At 44.1% G+C, this 17,517-nt stretch overlaps 1 protein-coding gene and 1 pseudogene across 1 annotated transcript; one reads left to right on the top strand and one right to left on the bottom strand.

Annotated features, from left to right (window-relative positions):
- Window positions 1-980: 980 nt before the first annotated feature.
- On the bottom strand, window positions 981-17,499 carry LOC124857887 (annotated as a pseudogene).
- On the top strand, window positions 6,298-7,796 carry LOC124878363 (gamma-crystallin M2-like). Its single transcript, XM_047382269.1, has 3 exons — window positions 6,298-6,428; window positions 6,741-6,983; window positions 7,471-7,796. Exons 1-3 carry the CDS (start codon window positions 6,396-6,398, stop codon window positions 7,741-7,743), a joined length of 549 nt encoding a protein of 182 aa, XP_047238225.1. The 5' UTR covers window positions 6,298-6,395; the 3' UTR covers window positions 7,744-7,796.
- Window positions 17,500-17,517: the final 18 nt, after the last annotated feature.

The following is a 17,517-nucleotide window of genomic DNA, read 5'->3' on the forward strand; positions in this document are numbered from 1 at the left end:
ATGGAGATGAAGATTTCATTTTTCAGCACGACAAGGCACCTGCTCACAGTGCCAAAACCACTGGTAAATGGTTTACTGACCATGGTATCACGGAATTTTGGGTTTTTATGAGCTGTATGACAAAATCAACCGTATTAAGACAATAAAAGACCTGAAATATTTCAGTTAGTGTGCAATGAATCTAAAATATATGAATATTAAATTTTCATCATTACATTATGGAAAATAATGAACTTTATCACAATATGCTAATATTTTGAGAAGGACCTGTATATATCACTCTCCGGTTGTGTCTCTTTGCTGGTTTCTACTGTTGCCTCTGTCTCTGCTGCTTGCCCCACACTCCATTCATCATGCTCCTTGGTTCTGCTTGGATTGCTGCCCTTGTTGCAAGCATGTTTCCATTTGTGAGTTTTTGTACACCCCATGAACGGTTTATTAATTAATTAATTTCCTTTAACTCTCCCATATTGCTGGGAGACCACTCTGGTGTTATAGGGAGGGCACACCTTTTGCCTTATGGCAGAGGGGTCCAAGTCCAGTCCCGGAGAGCTCCCATCCTGCAACCTTTAGATGCATCTGGCTTCCAACACATCTGAATCAAATGGTTGAATTTCCTCATCAGTATTCAGTCATTCAGTTCTGCAGAGGCTTGGTAAGGAGTCATTGAATTTGATTCAGAACTGGAGTCAGGCTCCCCTGCCTTAGGGTTTAAAAAATGCTTCAGTAAAAATGCAAGAAAAATATTAGATATTTTTACATAGTTCTGTTTTCTGCATGGATACTATAAACTGCTTTAGTCCTAACCACATGTAGCAAATATTTATTCTGTTTCTGAAATTGTACCCCTAAATTACAGTTTTTCTGATAAGAATTTGGTTTCAGATTTCGGCAAAAAACACAAAAGTGATTTAATTTTACATCCAATGAATGTAAAAATGTTTTGCAGCGTTTGGGAAGAATTATCAGAGTCCAGCACATAAGTTTATATTTTATTATTTTATAATACATGTCACACCTTTCACCTCAGTACAAACATGCTCCAATAAATATTGCAATATAAATAATATATAATGTTACATAATTCAACATTTTTAATGGATACTTCCAGCTTCAGTCCTCACAATACAGAACAAATAGTTTTTGCGTTTAAGGGTGTTTTTTGTCCTTAGTCTTCAACCTGGTTCCAAACCCAAAGTGAGGAAGCTTTAACACATCAAACATTCTGAGCCAGAACCAACAGGTGCCACTTTCTAAATGACCTCTAGGCAGACAGAACTGCTATCGGAACAGAAAAAGGGAACTACCTAGTAGCTAAGAGACGGCAGAAGTTGGAACCGCATGTGGAAAAATTCCAGTTGGTTCTTTAAGAATAAACAGCAGGTCTGGGCCAATGTAGGGTGTTTTTTCCAGTTCTATCCACGACAGCTTGATCGATTAGGTGTTTAGGTTGATGAATCAAGGGTGCTTCAGACACTTTTCTCCTCTACATTTTCTCCCCTTTTCCACTTAGATTAACATGGGTGGGCTGCACTGTGATGCAGTTGGTACCACTATTAACTTGCAGCAAGAAGGTCCTGGGTTCAACTCCCAGCCAGGGCTCTTTCTGCATGGAATTTGCGTGTTATCCCTGTGCATGCGTAGGTTCTCTCCAGTACTCCAGCTTCCTCCAACAGTCCATAGACATGACTGTTAGATTAACTGATCTCTCTAAATTGTCCTTAGGTGTGCATGGTTGTGTGTCTGTAATGTACTGACGACTTTTCCAGGCTGTACCCCACCTCTTGCCCATAGAACGCTGGAGATAGGCACCAGCTCCACCACGATCCTGTATGGAAGAAGCGGGAATAGAAAATGGATGGATGGATGGATTAACACGAGTGATAATTCAAAGAGACCAATAAACCTTCAAACAACGTTAGATCTTTAATCAGTCGTCGTTGTCATCAATGTCCTCGTCTTCCGCTTCATCCGGGACTGGGCCGTGGGGGCGGCAGACTCAGTAGAGACACCCAGACGTCCCTCCCCCCATACACTTCCTCCAGCTTCTCCGGGGGGAGCCCAAGGTGTTCCCAGGCCAGCCGAGAGACATAGTCCCTCCAGTGTGTCCTGAGTCGTCCCCTGGGTTTCTTCCCGGAGGGACGTGCCTGGAGTACTTCCCAAGGGAGGCATCCAGTATAGATGCCCAAGTGACCTCAACTGGCTCCTCTCGATGTGGAGGAGCAGCGGCTTTATTTCTCACCCTATCTCTAAGGGAGTGCACAGCCACCCTACAGAGGAAGCTCATTTCAGCCGCTTGTATCCGGGATCTCATTCTTTCGGTCATGACCCAAAGTTCATGGCCATAGGTGAGGGTAGGAACGTAGACTGACCGGTAAATCGAGACCTTTGCATTTCGGCTCAGCTCTCTCTTCACCACAACAGACTGGCACAGCGTCCCCATTACTGCAGCAGCCGCACCGATCCGTCTGTAGATTTCCCGCTCCATTCTTCCCTCACTCATGAGTGAGACCCCAAGATACTTGAACTCCTCCACTTGAGGCAGGAACTCCCCTCCAACCTGAAGAGGACAAGCCAACCTTTTCCAGTCAAGAACCATGGCCTTGGACTTGGAGCAGCTGATCTTCATCCCAGCACTTCACGTTCGGCTGCGAACCGCCCCAGTGCATGCTGTAGGTCTAAAATAGGGCCCCCAAATCCATTCTCCTGGAGCACCCCCCACAGGGCACCATGAGGGACACAGTCGAATGCCTTCTCCAAGTGCACAAAACACATATGGACGGTTGGGCAAACTCCCATGAACCCCCGAGTACCTTGCAGAGGGTGTAGAGCTGGTCCAGTGTTCCACGGCCGGGACAAAAACCACACTGCTCCTCCTGAAGCTGAGGTTCGACTATCGGCCAGACTCTCCTCTCCAATACCCTGGCGTAGGCCTTATCAGGGGAGGCTGAGGAGTGTGATCCCCTGTAGTTGGAACACACCCTCTGGTCACCCTTCTTCTGAAGGGAGACCACCACCCCAGTCTGTCAGTCCAGAGGCACTGTCCCCGACCCCCACGCGATGTTGAAGAGGTGTGTCAGCCATGTCAGCCCCACAACATCCAGAGACTTGAGGTACTCAGGGCGGATCTCATCCACCCCTGAAGCCCTGTCACCTAAGTCCCCAGCCTCTGCTTCCACCAGGGATTGCGTGACAGCAGGATTGAGGAGACCCTTGAAGTACTCCTTTCACCCCCCACGGTAAACAGTGTTTCTTCCCCCTCCTGAGGCGCCGGACGGTTTGCCAGAATCTCTTCGAGGCCAAACAGTAGTCCTTCTCCATGGCTTCACCGAACTCCTCCCGGGCTTGAGTTTTTGCCTCTGCCACAACCCGGGCTGCGGCACACTTGGCCTCATGGTATCCGTCAGCCCCCTCAGGAGTCCCACAAGCCAACTACAGCAGATAGGATTCCTTCTTAAGCTTGACAACATACCTTACTGCCGGTGTCCACCACTGGGTTGGGGGATTGCTGCCGCGACTGGCACCACAGACCTCACGGCCACAGCTATGGGCGGCAACATCGACAATTGACGCAGAGAACATGGTCGTGTCCAGACTTTCCCAGCAGACCCTTACTATGCGCTTGGGCCTGCCAAGTCTGTCTGGCTTCTCCTCTTCCAGTGGATCCAACTCACCACCAGGTGGTGATCGGTGGACAGCTCAGCCCCTCTCTTCACCCGAGTGTCCAAAACATGCGGCCGAAGGTCTGAAGACACGACTACAAAGTCAATCGTCGATGTCCTGCCTAGGGTGTCCCGGTGCCAAATCCACTGATGAACACCCTTATGTTTGAACATGGTGTTCATTGCGGACAATTCGTGACTAGCACAGAAGTCCAAAAATTAAACACCACTCGGATTCAGATCTGGGAGGCCATACCTCCCAATCACGCCTCTCTAGGTGTCACTGTCATTTTCCACGTGGGTGTTGAAGTCAAACAGCAGAATAACAGAGTCCCCAGGAGGGGCACTATGCAGCACCCCCAACAGAGACCCAAAGAAGGCCGGGTACTCCGCACTGCCGCCCATAGGCCAAAACGACAGTCAGAGGCCTGTCCCCCGACCCAAAGGCACAGGGATGTGACCCTCTCATCCACTGGGGTAAACCCCAACACGGCCAACAGCTGAGCTCGGGGGCAACAAGCAAACCCACCCCAGCTTGCCACCTCTCCCCGCAGACTACTCCAGAGTAGAAGAGAGTTCAGCCTCTCTCGAGGAGCTGGGTTCCAGAGCCCACACTGTGCTTGGAGGTGAGCCCAACTATTTCTAGTCGATATTTCACAACAGCACGAGCTCAGGCTCCTTTTCCCCCCAGCGAGGTGACATTCCATGTCCCTAGAGTCAGCCTTAGCATCTGGAAATCGGGTCGTCGAGGTCTCCACCTTCATCTGCTGCCCGATTCTCTTTGCACCGGTCCTCATGGTTCCCCCCTGCAGGTGGCAGGCCCACTGGGGGATGGCCTCGCGTCTCTCATTTGAGCTTGGCCCGGCCAGGTCCTGTGAGGAGCAACCCAGCCACCAGGCGCTCTCCGACAAGCCCCGACCCCAGGCCTGGCTCCAGAGTGGGACCCCGGTTCCAACAAACCGGGCAACGCCAAGTGCTTTGATTTTTGTGGACCTCATGAAGGCTCTGAGCCATCACCCAGAGCCTGTTTGCCATGGGAGACCCTACCAGGGGCATTTAAGCCCCAGACAACATAGCCTCTAGGATCATTCGAGCACTAAAACCCCTCCACCACGTTAATATAAAAATAATTTCAAAGTTCAATTCTCTACTCAAAAACATCACTTTTAGTAGTAAGAGTAGAGTTAGTGTGATAGCTTGTTTTTATCCATAGCCATCATTAGCTGCTGCTGGTCAAACTGTTGCTACAACTGGTTCCTAGCATAGTCTTAACTGAAGTGTAATTATATTTATTTGACCCAAAAAACATGTTAATGCTAAGAAATGCACAGATATTTTCTGATTTTTCTTTAAACCGTTGATAGAGATAACTTAGTGGATAAGCAAAGAATTCATTTTTCATACTGATTTTGGATCGGTTGAAAACCTGGTGGGTTTATGAACCTTCCTTTGATGTGGCTTAATCATGCAACACCATCTTAGATGGGTCATTCAAATGTCCTTTTAGAATGTGCAAAAATGATATAATAACATATTACAATATTAACAATTATTATATATTATTGTTATTAATGCGTTAATTACGTTTTTTGTTAGCCAGGAGGATCTTATTGAGATACTGCTTCTCTTCTTTCAGGGAGTCTGGGTCAAGATGAGCCTAAATACTAACTTAAAAAATGAAAAGTGGTTTAAACAGACCAGTGATGTGAAGAACCGGCACTCCTACATTCGTTTGGAGTCTGATTTCCAGTTTGAGCCCCTCACTCATGTGTTCCTGTCCATCTTTGAATTTTGTTTTTCCAAAATCAATATCAGAGCTACTATCATTCCAATTATTGTATTGGGTTAAAGCTGAGAAGCTCTGAGCCTCACATGAAAACAAACTATCTGAATAAACTATCTGGACAGAAAGAAGAAAATGGACTGATTAGCAGGACAGCCTGAGATGGTGGTGAGCCGTCATCTCACTCACTGGTTCCACCCCCCGCCTTCTATAAATCAATCATTGTATTTTAGTTTGATGTAGTCTATTGTATAAAACATTTATGCACTGAATGATTGTCGCTCTTTCTCTGGGATGTTGTGTGTGTCTTAGTGAGTAAACTGAGTTGAATGGAGAGACAGCCCTTGTGCAATGTCCACGTTTTTATACCTGAGCAATTTTACTAAAGTTTCACTTTAAATCAACCTTGTTTTTAATAAACCAACTTTGTTTTCACAGTTTTGACTCAAAATTGCTTTGATAACCCACCTGCATGTGACGTATTCACCCACCTCTTCATATATCTTTCTAAAAACAACAAAAATAATGAATTTAAAATACAGTTTATTCATGTGGAATTATGAAACATTTTATCTTAAGCTAAAACAGCAAATGAAGTGAAAATTTACTTTACTGAATCATTTGACTTCAGGTGTTGGGGGGCAAATATTAAAATATGTGTAATAATCTCAGTATTATTGTCTTCAGGGTTTTTTTTTTCCAGAAAGTGTGGTGTCCACAGTGGAGTGAAGGAAACACACAGCTGTTGTTCATAGCTTTTTGTCTGTAGTTTCTAAGAGAAATGCCGAACGCTGAGCGTCTCTTTATGACACGCTGCTGGCTCAGGCTGTTTCAACAAAAGGCTTAGGCTGCTCAGGTGCTATAAAGACCAGCAGTTGCTCCACAGGTAGCACTCACTCTCCCAGGACAGGACCTCCAGCAGCAAGCAGCTGAGCAACCTGACAAGCAACATGACGTCCAGCAACATGAACATGATGAGCAGGGTGAGATCTGGCAGCTCGTCTGTCTAAAGCGCAAACACAACAGTTTTAACTGTGACAACTGCCTGCCCAAGACAGATAACATCCCCCTATCTGTGTTTATATTAAGTATAACGAAAACATTAATTCATGAGTTTATGTTATAGGCTGTAAAAAGAAGGGATGTTACCTTTGCACAGCAGCAGGTGAGAGTCCTTAAGCTAACATCCTAACAAACAAAACCATCTTTGATTTATTACTAGGTGATCATCTTCATCATCATCAAATAAAAAGGAAACCTAACATGTTCAGAGTTTTTGGTCTTTTCCCCTTCAGATCGTTTTCTACGAGGACAGGAACTTCCAGGGACGTTCCTACCAGTGCAGCAGCGACTGTGCTGACATGTCCTCCTACCTGAGCAGGTGTCACTCCTGCAGGGTGGAGAGAGGCTGCTTCATGGTCTACGACCGCACCAACTACATGGGTAACCAGTACTTCATGAGGAGGGGCGAGTACGCTGACTACATGAGCATGATGGGAATGAGCGACTGCATCAGGTCCTGCCGCATGATCCCCATGGTAACCAGCCATTTTAAAGCACTACACCATCCCCATGGTAACCAGTCACATTACAACAGTATATTGTCTTCATGGTAACCAATACAATACAATACATCTCCATATCATCTCCAGTCACGACAGTGCCATAACCTTTCCATGCCTCATACCAGTCACAAAACAGCAGCCAGCATTTCCATGGTAACCAGCAAGTTACAATACCACATCACATCTTCTCCGTGGTAACCAGGTTACAGCGCCAGCAGCCATCATCCCCAAAATAATCAGTTGTTCACATTACAGCGCCATATCATCTCCTGTCACATTAGGACAGGAGATGATACAGTATTACATCACCTCCATGGTAACCACTCACATTACAGCACGCAGCATCTCCGTGGTAACCAGTAAGCTGTACAGGATTCATCAGCAGCCTATGCTACTTTCTGATGTGGAGCTGAAAGTTGTTCAGAGATCAAATGACTGATTGATTATTGGTATCTTCTAGTACCGCGGCTCCTACAGGATGAGGATCTACGAGAGGGAGAACTTCGGAGGCCAGATGTACGAGATGATGGACGATTGCGACAACATCATGGATCGTTACCGCATGTCCAACTGCATGTCGTCTCACGTGATGGACGGACACTGGCTGATGTACGAGCAACCCCACTACAGAGGCAGGATGATGTATATGAGGCCTGGAGAGTACAGGAGCTTCATGAACATGGGAAACATGAGGTTCATGAGCATGAGGCGCATCATGGACTCCTACTATTAAAATCACTGAAATGTAAATTGCACTATGTCAATAAAAAGTTTTATTTTAAAGTCTGCTGACTCCTCAGACCTGGTTTTTCGGTAATGAAACTCAAAGCTGAACCTGATGTTGATAGAAAACTGTATTTCAACATCATTCAACCCACATTATCATTATGTTGAATTGTTGATTTTAATTTACTGCCTGAAAGTTAAAGATAGCTTGGTTTTTTTTTTTTTTTGCTTCACAGAGCAAAGTTCATCAGCCTAATTTCTGATTTGTTTTTTTTAGATAATGGTGATTCTGTCATGGTTTGTAGTGCAATGAAATCCCAAATTCAAGAAGGCAGCAGCAGAATTTCTGAAAAACCTACAGGAAGAACAGGAAAATTGTCCAGAGCAGAGATCTTTGCTCTCATTGTCGCTGGAGTCTCCTGGGATTCAGATCTTTTAGTCACCATGATCGTCTCTTGTGGAACCAGCTTCCAGTTTTTGTCCGAGAGGCAGACATCCTGTCGACTTTTAAGACTAAACTTACAATTCGTACTCAGACACCTCCTCCAGTTCCTCCGGGGAGAGCCCAAGGCGTTCCCAGGCCAGCCGAGAGACATAGTCCCTCCAGCGTGTCCTGGGCCGTCCCCTGGGCCGTCCTCCCGGTGGGACGTGCCTGGAACACCTCCCGAGGAAGGGGTCCAGGAGGCATCCGGTATAGATGTCCGAGCCACCTCAACTGGCTTCTCTTGATGTGGAGGAGCAGCGGCTCTACTCCGAGCTCCTCCCAGATGGCCGAGCTCCTCATCCTATCTCTAAGGGAGTGCCCGGCCACCCTACGGAGGAAGCTCATTTCAGCCGCTTGTATCCGGGATCTCGTTCTTTCGGTCATGACCCAAAGTTCATGGTCATAGGTGAGGGTAGGAACGTAGACCGACCGGTAAATTGAGAGCTTCGCTTTTCGGCTCAACTCTCTCTTCACCACAACGGACCGGCACAGCGTCCCCATTACTGCAGCAGCCGCACCGATCCGTCTGTCGATCTCCCGCTCTATTCTTTCCTCACTCGTGAACAAGACCCCAAGATACTTAAACTCCTCCACTTGAGGCAGGAACTCCCCTCCAACCTGAAGAGGACAAGCCACCCTTTTCCAGTCGAGAACCATGGCCTCGGACTTAGAGGAGCTGATTTTCATCCCTGCCGCTTCACACTCGGCTACAAACCGCCACAGTGCATGCTGTAGGTCTTGGCTAGAGGGGGCCAGCAGGACCACGTCATCTGCAAAAAGAAGAGACGAAATCCTCTGGTCCCCGAACCAGACCCCCTCCGGCCCTTGGCTGCGTCTAGAAATCCTGTCCATAAAAGTTATGAACAGGACCGGTGACAAAGGGCAGCCCTGCCGGAGTCCAACATGCACCGGGAACAGGTCCAACTTAGTGCCGGCAATGCAAACCAAACTCCTGCTCCGCTTGTAGAGAGACTGGATGGCCCCTAATAAAGGGCCCCCGATTCCATACTCCTGGAGCACCCCCCACAGGGCATCACGAGGGACAGTCGAATGCTTTCTCCAGGTCCACAAAACACATGTGGACCGGATGGGCAAACTCCCATGACAGCCAAGTCTGTCCGGCTTTCCCCTCCCCCAGCGGATCCAACTCACCACCAGGTGGTGATCAGCGGACAGCTCAGCCCCTCTATTCACCCAAGTGTCCAAAACATGCGGCCGAAGGTCTGATGATACGACAACAAAGTCGATCATTGACCTCCTGCCTAGGGTGTCCTGGTGCCAAGTGCATTGATGGACACCCTTATGTTTGAACATGGTGTTCATTATGGACAATCCGTGACTAGCACAGAAGTCCAATAACAAAACACCGCTTGGATTCAGATCAGGGAGGCCATTTCCTAAAAAAGAAGGTTGGGACCCCGGCTCCGCCTGCAGAGGATGTAGAGCTCCAACCTCAGGGTATCCCCAGAATAACCTGAGGTCTATCTCAGACCTATCTCTGGTTATACCTGAGATAGGTCTGAGATAGACCTCAGATAGCTCAAATAGCTCAGGATAAACTAAGCCATCTGAGCTGAGCTCCTAATGAAAAGTAGTTGTTTATCTCCACTGTCACCACATGCTTGCTTAGGAATGAATGAATCAATGCAACCTTCCCTAGGTAGAAAACTTTCAACTGTTTGAATAAGACTGTATGAAATAGTGTTTTATTTGGATGGACCTGAACCCCGTGTTACTGGACTGATTGTAAAGTTGACTGTTGTGTGATGAAATTGATTTAAATTGGACCTATTAACATTTCCAACTGATTTTCCAGAATCATCCTTGGAAACATCTGTAATTACTGGAAGCTCAACTTAAACTAGTGGAACATTTAAACCGAGTGGATTTCCATCCATCCGTAGTCTATACTCACTGATACTCGTAGAGTTGTGGGTGGGCGGGTGCCCACCTCCAGTGATCATTGGGCGAGAGGCGGGGTACGCCCTGGACAAGTCACCGGTCCATCACAGGGAAGGGCTTGCTGTATGTCCCATGATGACATTTATGGTTTTTGGAGTCTTCTTTTAGCATCTTGAAGTCTGCTTTCAAGGTGAAATTGCTTGGACAGCCAGACTTCGGCACGTTAGCAGTTGCTCTGAATATCCTCCCCTTGCAGACCATTTCCCATACAATGGAACGGCTGACTCCAAATTCTCTTGAGACCTCTTTAAATCCTATACCAGAATCATTAGTTCCTACAGTTTTCATTCTGAAGGCCAGAAACACTAAAATCAAATGTTTAATGCTTGAACAGGGCAAACCTCCTTACAAATGCTGAGTAAGGATGTTCTAATAAAAAGCACCTGATGCGATATGTTGTATGTAATTTTAGGAGAGAATAAATGTTGCTCACCAGAATTTCTCTTTTTTTATTACATTTTACAGAAAAAAACTTGAGGTCTTTAGTTTTTATGTCTTCTTGGGTTTTCAGTGATGTTAACTGAAACTGTGGATCAGTAGGAGGAATATGTTCAAAATTGTTACAGTCAACAGTCACACTAAATCTAAAATATAATATCTAAATATGTTTTCAATAGAATAGAATAGAATTGAACCTTGACTGGTTTGATTGTGGTGAACCTTTCCTCCAGCCTGGCTTTAAGAGTTTTCGTCTGTCCCGATTCACCAAATGCCTACACAAACCATAATAATAATAATATGAAGAAGAATGTAAATATAACAATAATAATAATAATAACAATAACAGAAAGAATTAGGTTAGGTCCAGTGGTGTTATCTGTGCCATGAGTGCTCACAGGACATCCAGGCAGCAGATCTGGTCTCCAGGAAGCAGAGGCAGATCCATGTGGATCAATCGTATCCTGTTTGGTTTGGGTATCCTCAGCGGATCCTGGAGCGCATCGCAAAAATCCGACAGCTCACTGTGTAAAACAATAAAGTCCATTAGGGTCCACTAAAGACCATCAGGGCCCGTGTGATTCCAGGACATGGTTTTTTCTCAGTAACATCAAAGAAACTCACCTGTACTGTATGACCTGTGAGGCTTCTGGATCAAACTTTCTCCAGGTGTTGTAAAACATCTGCAGGAGGTCGGTGCCCTCAGGTTCCCTGCTATTGAAGCTCTCTAGGATGACAGTAAAGAAGAAGTGGACCACCAGCAGGAGGTACAGCAGGATGTAGGAGGAGAAAAAGATGATGCCTGCTGATGGGCTGCCACAGTCCGAAGGTGAGTCAAGTGTGCCTAGATCACAATCTGGAGGCGTTTTCATGATGGATCGCAGCAGAAGATCCTATCCAGAGGAAGTGCTGACGAAAATCATACTTATCGTGCTGTTCCCAAATGTCTCAAAGTTGATCATATCATCCAATCCTTCTTCACATTTCCGAAGGTACGCATCCCAACAAAAGAATAGGTGTACAACACAAGGAAGAAGAGGAGGCTGATGTTGAGGAGGGCAGGAAGAGACATCATGAAGCCAACGAGCAGCATCCGTGTCCCACTGGCCCACTGGAAAAATGGAAGGACTCTGATGATACGAGCCAACCGAAGCACTGGGATGAGAGTCGAGCTGACGAAATACTTCTGTAGCACATCAGACAACAAATGATGTTAGACAACCCTGATTGCTGTAGCTGAAGCTACCGCTAAGAAACAAATGCCAAACATTTGTTCATTTAAATCTGTGTTGTACAACCAAATTGATGTTTAATATTTGTTTTGACCTCTTTATAGGCCAGTTTTCTTCTGATACTTTCATTTTTCTGTGAAATCCCTTGAAACAAAAAGAACCTTTTTATGAAGAGTCATTCATACCTGCTGAGTTGGTGGGAACTGTGGTTTCTTAAATCTCCAAAGGTTTGCTGTTATGGGCTCCAACTTTTGAAAGATTTAATTTAGTTGAATTGGAACTGAAAAAGGTCAACTGATAAACCTTATATGCTTAAATTGTTAAATTGTTCTTGTTTTTTGCAGATTTGTTTATATAATCAATTTTTATTTCTTTATTTTCTTTCTAAAATTAAAAAATTATTAATTTGTTTTCCCTTAAGCAAAATGTGCATTGTCAGGCAGTAATCCACCCATCAGAGCAGACATGTTCAAGCTCAGTTAATAAAATCTGGAAATACAGCACAGTTCACCTGCTTTGCCTTGTAAAGCATTTTTTGATAATACCTCAAAGCAATGTACTAGATTTTCAGATAAACCTGCTTATAATTTCAGGCATACATTTTGAGGCACTTTACAATAGTTTCAACTTTTTCAGCAGAGCCTTGGTTCATGATTTTTAAAGCTTGCAACCGGACTTCAGTCAAACTTACTTTAAATATAGTTTGTCACCTATAAAACAAGACGTCATGACCAGTTTTTCCGTTTCTTTTGCTATTTTTTTGAAAATCATATAATCAAGATAAGATCTATCCGACCGACGAACAGCTTTCGTGTCTCTGGTGACATCACATAAGGCATAAAGCAACATCTATTTGTATTTTCTTGCCGTCTTCCATCGTTTATGTTTTTAATGGAAAGCATTTGAGCCTTATTATCACTGCAAATCATGTCACTTTTTAAGGTGGAACAAGTAGAATATGACATTTGCTCGTTTTACAAGTCGTGAACAGAAAGTAATTAAATTCAAACAGGAATATAAAATGATTTACCCAAGATAAAGTTTTGAAGACAATCATTGTTACCATTTGCTTCAGCTTACACCTTGCAACACAAATGCTTTTTAGGCTCCTTCAGAGGTTAGACTTGAGCTAGCAGGAGTCCAACCTAGACGGTGATTCTAGGTGATTTTTCAGACCAAAGGCTCTTTCATGGTTTCATATCTTTCATGGGTAGCTCACAATCACAGATCTTCCAGCAAAATAAATCATCACAATAAAGTATCCTTGTAGATGACCTACAGTGTGTAAAGTTTAGGCTGAATGTGCAAAGTGCTGCGTTAAATTTCCATAACTCCTACAAATTTGAATCACCATCTCCAGATTTTCTGCAGTTTCAGGAAGTACAGGACTGACAGCAGCTAATCAATGGTAGTAACTCTGCTTTAAACAGCGCTGGAGATGGTCAGACATATAACGCCACATTTTAAAAACTCCCTGACTGCAGGTTAGAGGTCTTTAAACTGAGAAGATCCCTCCCCCTGCTGACCACTCACCTATGATCATAAATATGAGGATTACAAAGTCCAGGATGTTCAGGCCATAGCTGAAGTAGAGCCGCCTGAATGCAATGATCTTCAGGAAGAACTCGATGCAGAAGAATATGATGACGACGAAGTGGGACCAGAACATTTTCATGTCTGTCTGCATAGACTGATCATCTGTTTCCATCATCATCTCCACCATGTTCAAACAGATCAGTGCCACCACCAGGATCTCAAATAACAGAACAGTCACTAAGTCAAAGAGCTGAGCATGGAACCGGTTCTGGTGACAAACAAGAGACATATACCAGTCATTTCCCATTAATGTTAAAACCCAATCGAGTCCAGTAACCTTCGAGGAAAATAAGACTGGAACAGATGACGAGATCATGACCCTGTTACTGTACGGTTCAGTTCTGAGGCCCCACTGGTTTAAAAAGCCCAGTACAGACACCATTCTGGTGGAGTTAGATCCAGTTTTAAGGAAAGAGGTTTGTCGTGGTGCTGTGCTCCTTCCTGCTTCATATGAGCAGAAACAGCTGATTGGTCAACAGATGTTCTGAACTTTGGGTGGAGCTGGTTGCTAGGGTGACCAGATGCCCGGCATTGTACAGGACTGCATAGGATTTAGTTCTTTTTTCTTCGCCCTGCAAACTGAGATCACATCCAGCCTCAGTATCAGTTTGGTTTTCGACCGTTAAAGCTGCTGACATTTGACATATCAAACGATTCTGAATGATAAGTGGACTATCGTGTTAATAGCGGCTGTTGTGATTATGAATCTGAGAATATTATTTAATAATTAATATTAATATTTTATCAAATAATACTTCCGTCTGTTAAGGGTTGTCCTGTGAATACCAGCCCAGTAAGGCGGTGGTATTAGGACAAAATAGAAAGATGTGAGACGAGCTCTGACATTATTGAACAGCATAAACTCTGCACATATATGGAATGAATTCACACAATTTCTTAAAATACAAGAATTTATTAACAAAAATAAGTCAAATCAAAGTCAAACATACAGGTCCTTCTCAAAATATTAGCATATTGTGATAAAGTTAATTATTTTCCATAATGTAATGATGAAAATTTAACATTCATATATTTTAGATTCATTGCACACCAACTGAAATATTTCAGGTCTTTTATTGTCTTAATACAGATGATTTTGGCATACAGCTCATGAAAACCCGAAATTCCTATCTCACAAAAGTAGCATATCATTAAAAGGGTCTCTAAACGAGCTATGAACCTAATCATCTGAATCAACGAGTTAACTCTAAACACCTGCAAAAGATTCCTGAGGCCTTTAAAACTCCCAGCCTGGTTCATCACTCAAAACCCCAATCATGGGTAAGACTGCCGACCTGACTGCTGTCCAGAAGGCCACTATTGACACCCTCAAGCAAGAGGGTAAGACACAGAAAGACATTTCTGAACGAATAGGCTGTTCCCAGAGTGCTGTATCAAGGCACCTCAGTGGGAAGTCTATGGGAAGGAAAAAGTGTGGCAGAAAACGCTGCACAACGAGAAGAGGTGACCGGACCCTGAGGAAGATTGTGGAGAACGGCCGATTCCAGACCTTGGGGGACCTGCGGAAGCAGTGGACTGAGTCTGGAGTAGAAACATCCAGAGCCACCGTGCACAGGCGTGTGCAGGAAATGGGCTACAGGTGCCGCATTCCCCAGGTCAAGCCACTTTTGAACCAGAAACAGCAGCAGAAGCGCCTGACCTGGGCTACAGAGAAGCAGCACTGGACTGTTGCTCAGTGGTCCAAAGTACTTTTTTCGGATGAAAGCAAATTCTGCATGTCATTCGGAAATCAAGGTGCCAGAGTCTGGAGGAAGACTGGGGAGAAGGAAATGCCAAAATGCCAGAAGTCCAGTGTCAAGTACCCACAGTCAGTGATGGTCTGGGGTGCCGTGTCAGCTGCTGGTGTTGGTCCACTGTGTTTTATCAAGGGCAGGGTCAATGCAGCTAGCTATCAGGAGATTTTGGAGCACTTCATGCTTCCATCTGCTGAAAAGCTTTATGGAGATGAAGATTTCATTTTTCAGCACGACCTGGCACCTGCTCACAGTGCCAAAACCACTGGTAAATGGTTTACTGACCATGGTATCACTGTGCTCAATTGGCCTGCCAACTCTCCTGACCTGAACCCCATAGAGAATCTGTGGGATATTGTGAAGAGAACGTTGAGAGACTCAAGACCCAACACTCTGGATGAGCTAAAGGCCGCTATCGAAGCATCCTGGGCCTCCATAAGACCTCAGCAGTGCCACAGGCTGATTGCCTCCATGCCACGCCGCACTGAAGCAGTCATTTCTGCCAAAGGATTCCCGACCAAGTATTGAGTGCATAACTGTACATGATTATTTGAAGGTTGACGTTTTTTGTATTAAAAACAATTTCTTTTATTGGTCGGATGAAATATGCTAATTTTGTGAGACAGTAATTTTGGGTTTTCATGAGCTGTATGCCAAAATCATCCGTATTAAGACAATAAAAGACCTGAAATATTTCAGTTAGTGTGCAATGAATCTAAAATATATGAATGTTAAATTTTCATCATGACATTATGGAAAATAATGAACTTTATCACAATATGCTAATATTTTGAGAAGGACCTGTATTTCAATCAACAAACTCTTTACTATGCTAAAACAATCCAACTAAACTACCAAGCAGAATTAAAGAATAATGAAGACTAATGGGCTATGTACAATATAAACAAGTTGATTAAAGATGATTGGAAATCATGACCAAAAGAGTGATGCAACATTACCATGCAATGTTTATGTTTGAGAACCAAGGATTATCTTGACGAATCTGGAAATGAAGTTAAGTTAGTCTTGGAACCAACTTAGGCAATAATTGGTAAACCTTTAAACAACCATTCATAATGCAAGATCAGATAAAATATTATTTTAATAAAATAATGTTTTAAAGAATGATTTGCTGAATAAAACCAACCTTCTGGATGACTAATTCTCAACAGGGTCTCATTAGCTGCCTTTATTTATTAACATAATTTTTAAAGAAATATTGTTAAGGGAAATGGTAAAATATTTAAGGGAATATTTTGGAAAAGAGCCAAATCTTTCTGGAGAAATTGGACTTAATGGTGTTTACTTAGTTATCAAGTTTAGTAAAATAATGTTAGGGACACATTATTTACTGGATTGAAAACTAAACCTTTCTGGGTAAATATTCTTTAGCAACAAGCACATGTCCTTAGCTGTTAGCAGTTGAAGCTAACAAAGAAGCTAATAGCTTAGCACCAGAATCAAACACACACCTTTAAATTACCGTTAATAAAAGGGTTAAAACGCATAAGCGTGGACGGCGCGTTATGATCAATCTTCTGTTTAAAATCACCCTTTAAATAAAGTTTGTCTTAACTTTAAAAACATACACAGAACACAAAACTGAGCACGTATGCTGCAGATAGTCTGCTAGCACCAAGTTAGCTGAGTTCAACACAAACAAAACCAAACTTCATGAAATGAAAAACATTTAGATCATTTCAATCTAAATCCTTCTCTATTATTCTGCCCAAACATCAAACCTTGTATGAACGTGTTGAGGAGTTGTCCGGGCGACGACAAAGTTTGAAGAAACGTCCACAGTCAACAAACAGTTAACCTCCGTAGCTGTTGGGGGGGTTGAAGCTGCGGCTGCTCTGTGAACAAAGGGTTAGCTTTCAGCTAACCTCTGGAGCAGTGGCTGGAAGACGGCTCGTTCTGTCCGCTGACCACACTGCACGTTACCGTAACCACGGTGATGCGGCTCCTGTTGTCCTTCCTTCAGACTCGGCTTGTAGAGACAGCGTCTCTGCAGGGAACTCTGGAGCACAGTTTGCTTCTGCAGGCCTCAGAGAGAAAGTAAAGCAATGTTTATACCTTAATCTCCCTTTTATGGATGAATACCGGATTCTTTGAACAGTAATTCATCAGTACTCAACTTGTGCATATGATCGCATGATCTTATGACACCCTTGGATCCAGTTTGAAGAGACATAAACTGCGCTGTCCCCCCTTTCTGGTGTTACGTAGATTCACGTTTCCCCATCAAATATGGTTCCCCAGCTGCGTGAAGCTGACGCCCCGCCCACTTGAAACATTCCAGCAAATAGACAGAA

Source organism: Girardinichthys multiradiatus, chromosome 2 (assembly GCF_021462225.1).
Source record: "Girardinichthys multiradiatus isolate DD_20200921_A chromosome 2, DD_fGirMul_XY1, whole genome shotgun sequence".
Lineage (NCBI taxonomy): Eukaryota > Metazoa > Chordata > Actinopteri > Cyprinodontiformes > Goodeidae > Girardinichthys > Girardinichthys multiradiatus.

Excerpts from the sequence above, each read along its gene's own strand:
- LOC124878363 (XM_047382269.1), top strand. The coding sequence starts at position 6,396 with ATGACGTCCAGCAACATGAACATGATGAGCAGG. Across the intron at positions 6,429-6,740 it reads ACATGAACATGATGAGCAGG|ATCGTTTTCTACGAGGACAG; the intron begins GTGAGATCTGGC and ends TTTCCCCTTCAG. Across the intron at positions 6,984-7,470 it reads CCTGCCGCATGATCCCCATG|TACCGCGGCTCCTACAGGAT; the intron begins GTAACCAGCCAT and ends GGTATCTTCTAG.